Source organism: Urtica dioica, chromosome 9, assembly GCF_054948205.1.
Source record: "Urtica dioica subsp. dioica isolate 48M chromosome 9, U.dioica_male_clone48M_v1_H2, whole genome shotgun sequence".
Taxonomy (NCBI): Eukaryota; Viridiplantae; Streptophyta; class Magnoliopsida; order Rosales; family Urticaceae; genus Urtica; species Urtica dioica.
Genome location: NC_142764.1, coordinates 7,130,909 through 7,140,454, shown reverse-complemented (window position 1 = coordinate 7,140,454; position 9,546 = coordinate 7,130,909). Strand labels below are relative to the sequence as shown.

General features: G+C 39.4%; 1 protein-coding gene across 1 annotated transcript; it reads left to right on the top strand.

Moving 5' to 3' along the window:
* Positions 1 to 4,832: 4,832 nt before the first annotated feature.
* Positions 4,833 to 6,887, top strand: LOC149384751 (Homeodomain-like superfamily protein). Its single transcript, XM_089626745.1, has 3 exons — positions 4,833 to 5,298; positions 5,824 to 6,032; positions 6,114 to 6,887. The coding sequence occupies exons 1-3, from the start codon at positions 4,992 to 4,994 to the stop codon at positions 6,615 to 6,617; spliced, it is 1,020 nt and encodes a 339-aa protein (XP_089482871.1). The 5' UTR covers positions 4,833 to 4,991; the 3' UTR covers positions 6,618 to 6,887.
* The last annotated feature ends 2,659 nt before the right edge of the window (positions 6,888 to 9,546 follow it).

Below are 9,546 nucleotides of genomic sequence, written 5' to 3'. Positions count from 1 at the left end.
ATTCGAAATCACAACAGAGACGATAGAAAGTTTTCAAACGACGAACACAAAGAACACTAAACCCATAAATTCAAACTCTCTTGGAAAAGTTTGGAATACTGGTCACATATACCCTACGACAACAACAATTGCTAGAAAAGTAAAGTTTGTTTTGGAGAAGAATTTGAAACCCTGGGAGAGCAATAATATCGCACAAAGGAGATGAGATAGAAGGAGAAAATAAAATACCTCTTTGAAACCTTTGGAGTCGAATAAATATGAAATGTATATCAAGTCTTTTCGACTTTTATAACCTCATAATTCCAACAAACTCGCGTTTAGTGCACCGTCATATTAAATTAAATCAAACCGAATATTTATTTAAAACCGCTTGAGATTCTCGAGGAAAAATCATTACAGTTTAAAGAATAAAATATTACATCCTCGATAAAGTGCGCTCCACATGGCACTATGCAATAATAAACTCGGACTCGGTGCCTCCACGAGCTCGATTCGTCCTTGGAGTCAGCTCATTCTAATATTCGAGAATGGATACATCGAACTACCTTCTAGTTTATCCACAACTACGAGCTGAATATACTGGGGGACTGACTGTTGATATTGGAATTTGTCCTCCATTATTACGTAAATGCTAGGGCCCAAGTCAATCGAAATTAAGCCCATGCCCATGAAATTGGTTCACCACTAAGATTGGGCTGAGTAATCAAGTTTGTTAAGCTCGATACACGTATGTGTAAGCTGATCCTCGGAATGAGGATGATCAGCTCGCTTAATCAAACAATATAATCGCCTCCCCTGAAGACCTGGACAACGTAGACCCACCATAGCACGCACTCTGCAACCGCTCTGCTTAAGACTTGGTCTTCGATGATAAGTGTCCACTTAGAGGACGATGAGCTCCATGTTCAACGCATAATGTATCCCAAAGAAAAGCGGAGCTCACAACTGCCTCATCGACTATAAATATAGGATTAATACGCCTTCCTAGGCACGTTATTTTTTATAATTATTTTCGATTGCTATTCTTTGTAATTCTCTTATTCGAACAAGTATTCCAAATACAAAGTTCAGATCTACCTTTCGATCTCGCCTTTTTCATCAATTATGCAATAGCATTCATAGTTTTGGAATTGGATTTAATCTCATTACAGAATTCTAAGGCACGTCTCAATAAATCTAAATCGACCATTTATCCATGCATTATCGAGACTTTTTTTGGTGTGATTAATCACGTCACCAATCATAAAGAAAGATCCGATAACACCGGAGATTGAGTTGATGAAGGTGCTCGCTGCGCAAATCGCCGAACTCACAAAGACCGTCAATAGCCAAAAGGCATTGGGCCATACCGTCCAAGCCCCGCCGATCGAGTTAAGCACATACAGAGAAAACAGTGTATATGTGATGTTTGTAACATACCAACAACTACAACGTGGGCGCGAGGAACACCTATGCAAGCGGCTCCACAAGTATATCAACTACCGCACCAAGCGCATGAACCAAAATCCAACCTTGAGGACTTAGTGACGTAGAAAGCCAACACCACCAATGCGTTTGTGACCGAGACACGAGCAACGCTCCAAGCTCAATCGGCTCAAATCCGGAATCTCAAAGTATAGGTTGGCAAACTCGCGACCGCCATCCACACGCGACCCCAAGACACACTTCCTAGTACCTCTGAACTGAACTCAAGGGAGCATTGTGTTGGTGATTCACTCGATTAAATGACACCATAAAACAACTATGATGCTGCGGAAGCAATGAAATTACGCTAACAAGAGCTAATTAAAACATGGTTAGTTATACAAGATCTAGATCTACGTTATTTAATGAGAGCAAGCAATATGTCGAGCAACCGATGAGAAAGACGAGTTTAAGAAAACTTACCGTTTTTGGCTCACGAACCGAAAGATTTCACAATCCGTCTTCGACTTGAACGTACAAGCCTCCACACGATCAGATCTGGAACTATTCCTTCAAGGACTCGATGTGATGACACCAAAGTCATCCGAAACGTAATCTCCGAGGAAGATAAGACAAATGAGTGGGCAACGTTGTATCTCACTAGATTTGGAAACGGGGTGCTTCCGATCTTTCTCTCTTATTTCTAAGAATGGAATGGAAGCGATTCCGAGGGGAGGGAGATGAAGCAAAAGTCGGCATACCCTAGTCATAAGAGGCCACCAAATTTGTGATCAAATTAGGGTAAAATTTGCTTCTCATCAGCCCCTCTATTTATAGCAGTTCAAAAGGTATCTTATAGAATATTCCAGAATATTGTAGAAAATATTATTTCCTTTTATTGTGTTCACACTAGTGGATTAAATCTCAGCCCTTGAATCTCAACAAGTGAATCATATTTTTCCTCTTATCCGTCAGATCAGTATCTAGGATTTTATTTTATACAACAGTATAAAATATTTGTTGTTGAAAAAATTTAGGAAAATATATTCTCCTAATATTTAGCCTAAATACTAGGAGAGAATATAGGACAATTATATTTCCTATATTTTCTCCTTTAATTTAGGAACAGAAAAACAGAAAAAATAATGACTCTTCTACAACCAATACAAAAATCGCCTATACCAAGGTAGGGAGGCCCAAATTTTTTCTTTTTCAAGGCCCAATAGCTTTAAACTCATTTAACACATATTTACTTATCCAACAATAAATATAATGTTTATTTACTTGATCAAGTAACAAAAAAACAGAATTGCCATAAATATTAATTTAATTCCCAAAATACTCTTTTTGGAATTAATGATGTCAATCACTATTACAGCAAGTGAGATTATAATAATAAAACATATTATTATATTAACGTTCTTATCCGTCTTTATCGAAGCCGAATCGGGGACGATGGACCTAGTAGTTGAAGCTTAACAATCTCGATAAAAGACAAAATATTCCTTTATCTTTTCAAATCTAATTGTCTAGTCTCTTTCAATACTCCACCGTGTAATCCAATACTGAACCCTTCTTTAATACTAGAATTATATTTACTTATCGTAACGAGTGTCCACTGATTTAGTCAGTACGTGATCATGACCCCCTAAGTTTTGCCCGTACCGAGATAGGTCAATTTGTTCCATTATACCTTTCTCGTTACATATAAGCCCTAAGCATCGTTGCTTCCCCAGCGAAAGATTCAACCGAACGTAAGCTAACTTCGAAAGTGTGCACCATCAATCGGTTCTGGAATCAACCCTTAGGTGAGAGAACATTTAACTTCTTTCAGGAAGGCTGGATTCCGTATTCGTAAAACACTTTCTTCTACAATCATATCCCGACTTCCCAAGACACCTATTTGATCAGCGTCTTACTAGCCTTTAACGTGGTGAGTCAAAGAAGCCGGTAACATGATCTGGAAGTCCATGATTACTTCAGGATATTAGATCAAGCGTCACTGTTGCCATCATAAGCGGCCTCAGCTAGTGCATTGTAACGGTCCTTAAACGACGCATCTATCCAAATCAAAGCCTGTCTAGGTCGTACACCTTCTGCAAGTGTATAATGCTCCCACTGAGTGATCAACCCTCACTCGTGTTCCACATATATGACTTTAGATAACGCTTTCCAAGCGCATATCAGTCATCGACCAAGTTTTAGTTCACCGCCTGATCTCGGATGCCCAGCATGCAATTCAGTTTGATACGAAGACTATGGATGATAGTTGTTATTGATTATGAATGTTATCAGACATCAACCCACTAATCATATGATGCTAATAATGTAATTTATGATCTTATTAAGTAATCATCATCTTCTAGTGGGCAATATTCCTAACACATTGCAATTCCATTTCATATCAACGCGTTGCAGTCGCCGAGAACCCAAAAAAAGAAGAAGATGGGGCTTCCCCAGTCACCGCATCTCCTAAGCCGGTCTCGCCGGTCCACACCTATGAGCCGCCACTTTCGTTCTCGAAAAGGCTCTTGGTGGCACTTGTCGCAGAGTGTAGTGCGTTTTTACAATAAGAGCCTCCGCCAAAGTTGAAAGACCCGGACCAATTCACGTTGTCGAGCACCATAGGAGACGTCTTTCGACAACATCTTGTGCGATCTACGTGTGAGCATCAATCTCATGCCCTCTGCCATCTTCAACAAACTCCAAGTTGGTGAACTAAAGCCCACGCACACTATTCTCCAACCGGCGGATCGGTTCGTAAGGCACCTGCATGGCTTTGTGCAAGACATCCTCGAGGTCGAAAAATTCACATTTTTGACCGATTTCTATATCCTCGAGATGAATGAAGACCGCGACATCCCCAAACTTTAAACTTACTAATAGTATATTAATAAATCTAAACCTATGTTACATGCTTCACCGTAGTTTATATACTGTCTATATAAGATTAATGTGATTGAGGACTATAACCGGACGTTATTTTTTTCCGAATTTTGTTTCAAGTTTTTTTAATGAATTTTTTTTTAATTGTTTAAAAGAGTTTTATTTTTTATGTTTTAAATGATATTTTTATTTAATCTTATTTCAGGAATTACAAACGATTATTCAGTGGGCCATTTTAAAAGTTTACACGATGACATGTTAATACAATGGTCGGTCGTAAAAAAAAATAAAAAAGAAATAAAATGGTCAGCTCTGTAAAAGGAACAAAAATCACAAGCAATCTGGACGTTATCCTCGGAGAGTAAAAGGATACAAATGTAATTGCACTTAAAATAAAGCCAAGCGAATGTACCACCGGGTTCTTCTAACTCTAAAGGCCCCTCTTAATCCACCACCGAAAAATGCAATCCTAAAAACACCCCTGATATGATATTCCAAGATTATTATTATTATTATATTATTATATTAATAATATTATATATCTCTGTTTATCTCTCTCTCTCCTCAATCCTTTCTTTCTCACACAACAACAAAGCAATTCTCTAAAAAAAAAAAACACAAAGCAACAAAATAAAAAAAATTATATTATTTCTCGTTCGTTTCCGATTCTGATCCCTCTCTTTCTCGTGGAATCGGCGGCGATGACTCGGCGGTGCTCGCACTGCACCAACAAAGGCCATAATTCCCGTACATGTCCATCCCGCGGCGGCGGAAGCGGAAGCTTCGGCGGCGGCGGCGTGAAGCTGTTCGGAGTTAGGCTCACCGATGGTTCGATGATGAAGAAGAGTGCGAGTATGGGAAACCTGTCTGCTCATTATCACTCTTCCTCTTCCGCCGCGGGCTCTCCCAACCCGGAATCTCCCTCCGCCGATGAACCCGACGGTTATCTCTCTGACGATCCGGCTCGTGCCTCCTGCTCTGCTAATCGTCGAGCCGATCGCAAGAAAGGTTCGCTCTCTCGATTCGATTCCGTTTATTAATTAATTTATTTATTATTATTCAATTGGAAATGTTTCGGTTTTTTGCTTTGATCTTGAACAACGAGAAGAAGAGGAAGATGAGCGAGTTCCCGATCGTCCGGCGTCGTTTCTCTAGTTTGTTTGTCTACTTGCATGCGCAGGGAACTAGTTTTTGCTTTCTTTCTTTCTGGTGTTTGCCTTCTTGGATTGTTCATTCTCGTTTTTTACTTAAGGCTCGTGTAAAGCAACCGAATTATTGTGCTGCGCGATCTTTGCTTGCACGAGAAAGGAATTGCGATGCATTAAAAAAATATCCTGAGTAGCTCTGCCGCTATCGAATAATGTTTTGTTAGAAAAAATCAATTTATATTTACTTGATTCAAAGATTAGTGATTGGAAGCTTGGATATATATTTTTTTTGTTGTTTTGATATTTTCGGCCATGTGCGATTAGATTATAAGGATATACTATTCTATTATGATCTAATGATTGTAATTCTGCTTGTGATATTTAGGTGTTCCGTGGACTGAGGAAGAACACAGGCTGTTCTTAATAGGCCTCCAGAAACTGGGGAAAGGAGACTGGAGAGGCATCGCTCGGAACTATGTGGTGTCTCGAACGCCCACTCAGGTGGCGAGTCACGCACAGAAGTACTTTATCCGACAGACCAACGCCACACGGAGGAAGAGACGCTCCAGCCTCTTCGACATGGTCACCGACATGGTTCATTTCTGCTTTCTTCCGTTCCAGCTCCGTGGTGTTGATTTTAGTCTCTCTTGTTTATTAAACTTGTTTTTTCCTTAGGCCTCGGATACCCCGCCGGTCCCTGAAGAAAGAGAACCGGAGCCGGGCAGTTCGAGATCGCAACCGTCGCTGAACCTCTCTCTCCAATCGGAATTCGACCCCATGGAAGCCAGTCACGAAGCCAACCCCGAGCAAGTTTGTGAACCCGCCACAAACATGTACACCAATTTGATGCCCGGGTTCTACATGCCGATCCCGTTCCCTCTGTGGCCGCCGAGTGCCGTGGTGGAAGAAGAGGATGAGAGGAGTGTCGACGAGAAGCCTCCTCAATCTCATCAAGTCCTGAGGCCGATCCCGGTCATGGCTAGTTCAGCCAACGTTGACGAGCTCGTAAGCATGTCTCAGCTGAGTTTGGGGGACGGTGAGCGAGGCAACAGAGACCCATCACCGCTCCCCTTGAAGTGGCTCGGTGAGCCCTCGAGGCAGTCCGCGTTCCAATCGAACCCACCAGTCTCTGGGTCCGACTTGAGCGAGGGCAAGTCCAATGCAATCCAAGCCTTGTAGCTTCAAGAAAAAATGATTGAATCTTTCCTTCTTTTTTTTGTACAAGTATGTTGTTTGTTCCTAAAGCATCTCAGTTTTTTTTTTTTAAAAATTCCTCATTATTTTTTATTTTATTTTATTCAAGTATGGTGGCACTTGTTGGATCCTTAGCATAGGGTAGATCAGTATCGTTGGACTTTCTATTCTTTCCAACTGAGATAATTGGCATCATAGAGACGGTTTTGATTTGCTAATGAAAACTCAAATAAAGCATTTAGAATTTCTTGTAAATTCTTAGATGTGCATCATTTTTCTTTTGATTCACCAGGTCCTTTCTGCACTTGTTTTTGGGCCCCAGGTCAGACCAACCAGGCCGGAGGTTTTTGGGTTTTGGGAAATAAGGCCCAATCCTGAATCCCAGTTGTTCAGTTGATACTGTCTAAATAGTTGTTTAAAGATATTCCACAAATACTTCATTTGAGGATGGTATTCCTTGAATACTTCTATTTCAAACATTCTATCAATACTTCTTTCCTTTTTTTTTTCTTTTTTTTTTATTATTAGTTTCAAGTGATTTTATCGTACAGTAAATAACTCAGAAAAAATTAAATGAAATTGTAGATAATAACAAATAAAAAAAAAAAAAAAAAAGGTATCAAATTTTTTGGATTTTGCTTTGAAATCGCGCGAGTTATTGGTTGTTGGACGATTGTTATCATTTTAATCATTATGTTGTTGTGTTTTGCCAAAATGTTGTAAAATTTATGGTGACATGCCAAAAACTTGCATTTTTAGTCATTTTAGTTAAATAGCCAGTTGAAGATAATGAATTTGAAATTGTTAAAATGTGCAAATAGAAAGTTTCAATAATTTTTTTTGCCCCTGCGATTGTTGTGAGGGATTTTTCCTCATCCGAAAAACATCAAGGCCCAACCCACAAGCGAAGAAGCACAACGAGCCCAACCCAAAAAACAAGGCGGAAAGCTCGAAGACATGATCGAAGGGCATGGAGCGACCCGCTCCTATCTCGAAAAAGGGGGGATTCGCCCGAACCCTCCGTTTCTATCTAAAAAAGGAGGGCTCGTCCGAACCTTTCGTTTCTATCTCAAAAGGCCAGGCATGTCTCAGCTATTTCTCGCACTAGAAACACCTTTGAGACCCGAATCAATAACAAAGAGAAATCAAAGCCACTTCACTCACACAATTTCATACAAAAAGAGGATCAATCTAATTCCATTTTCTCTAGTGTGGGAGAAGAAAAGTTCACTCTCTCTCAAAACCCAAGGTTCCCAGACCAAATTATATTTCCTCTACAAGAGTGTCCAAGAACTTGAGAAATCGATTCTCATGTGTCTTCACTTGATAAAAGGAATATTCCATCACTAATCTCACAGATTCGAAGGCACGTAGCCAAGTCCGCTCGCGTCACGTGTCCGTAAGTGTTAATCCGAAAAACGGCTTAACAATGATTAGATTTTTTAAAAGGTAAAAATTGCTTGTATAAATCATCAAAAAGTCTCATCAGAGTCATAAATAATTTTAAGAAAAAATGACAGAATAATTGCATAATGTATACACTTAAATACTCAATTCTTTTTTCGGCGGCTAAAATACTTATTGTTTACTTTCAGTTGCATCGTTACTACTTATGCTGTTATCGTCTGTTTTTTTATACGGAGTGCCACGTGTCAAGATCTGATGGTGAGAATAAAATTTATTTAAACATAAATAATTTATTATTTATTTTAAAAGAAAGAAATTAAATAAAGGGTAAATAAAACCCAATAAAGAAATTAAAATATTGCTTCTTCTTCTTGTAGTCCGGTGATGACAAGGGCTTTCCTCCTCCACTGATCTTTTCCGACATAGGCGGCGTTCATTTCGGATTGTGATTCCTTGGACATAGACGGGAACCAACGACACGTCTGGCTCCTCTAAATTGTTCTCAAGCTCAAACAACAATGACCTCTGTATCCCTCTCTTCTCATTTCCTCCTCATCATCTGTTCACACACCATCCGAGGAACCCAATTTCGAGTTCGACCACAAACTTACAATAAACCCAATCAGGGAACCATCATCCTCTAACTCTACTGATTTTGTTTATTATTAATTGTCTAGAATTCGCATCAATTCTGCCAATATGATGTATATACATGCTCTGCTCTATGCTCTTGGCGAAATGAGTGAACTCTTATATATATATATATATATATATATATATATATATATATATATATATATATATATATATATATATATATATTGACGATAGATTGGTTATATGAGAGGGAGATTTTGGGATTATCTGAATTCAAAGAGAAGATGAAGATTTGAGTACGTAGGCAGGAGTATAAATGTTTAGGATATGTTTGTTGAGAGAAGGGATATTCAAAAACTTTAAAGAGTATCCTGGTTTAGGCTTTCTAGTCATAAAAGAGAGAGAGAGAGGGAGAGAGTGAAAATATTTATTTTATTTGTCGGGTTTTTTAAACTTGATTACACACTGAGAGCAAGCTCTCTTAAATAGGCAAACTTTCGGACTTGAAAGGTGTGGGCGTATAAATTTTTTAAAAATATTTAATTATTTATTGGGCCTTGTTTCGGCCAAAGCCCAATAAATGATTCAGCCGAGCTCCGAGCAATGAGCCCAAGCCCAGGTCGCCGAAGAGAATAGATTGTCCGCGTTGAACCAGTCGAGTAGCGAAGTCGCGGTCAAGCTGAGTAATCGCCGAGAAGACCGGATCTGAGAATTGACCGACCTGTGACGTGGCGAGGGCGAGCTAATCAACACGTGTCCAAGAGATGATCCTTTCTTCGCCAATAAATAAAAACTATTGTATTTATTTTGACACACGTATAAGCTGGGACTCAATCCTTAACATCTGTGTTCGAATTCTTTTATCTTTGTTGAGTTCGCCATTTCGACCTCGGCACTTCGTCCATTTGTA

Coding starts and splice junctions, on each gene's coding strand:
- LOC149384751 (XM_089626745.1), top strand. CDS start 4,992: ATGACTCGGCGGTGCTCGCACTGCACCAACAAAGGCCATAATTCCCGT. Junction 5,299..5,823: donor TCGAGCCGATCGCAAGAAAG/GTTCGCTCTCTC, acceptor TGTGATATTTAG/GTGTTCCGTGGACTGAGGAA. Junction 6,033..6,113: donor TCGACATGGTCACCGACATG/GTTCATTTCTGC, acceptor TTTTTTCCTTAG/GCCTCGGATACCCCGCCGGT.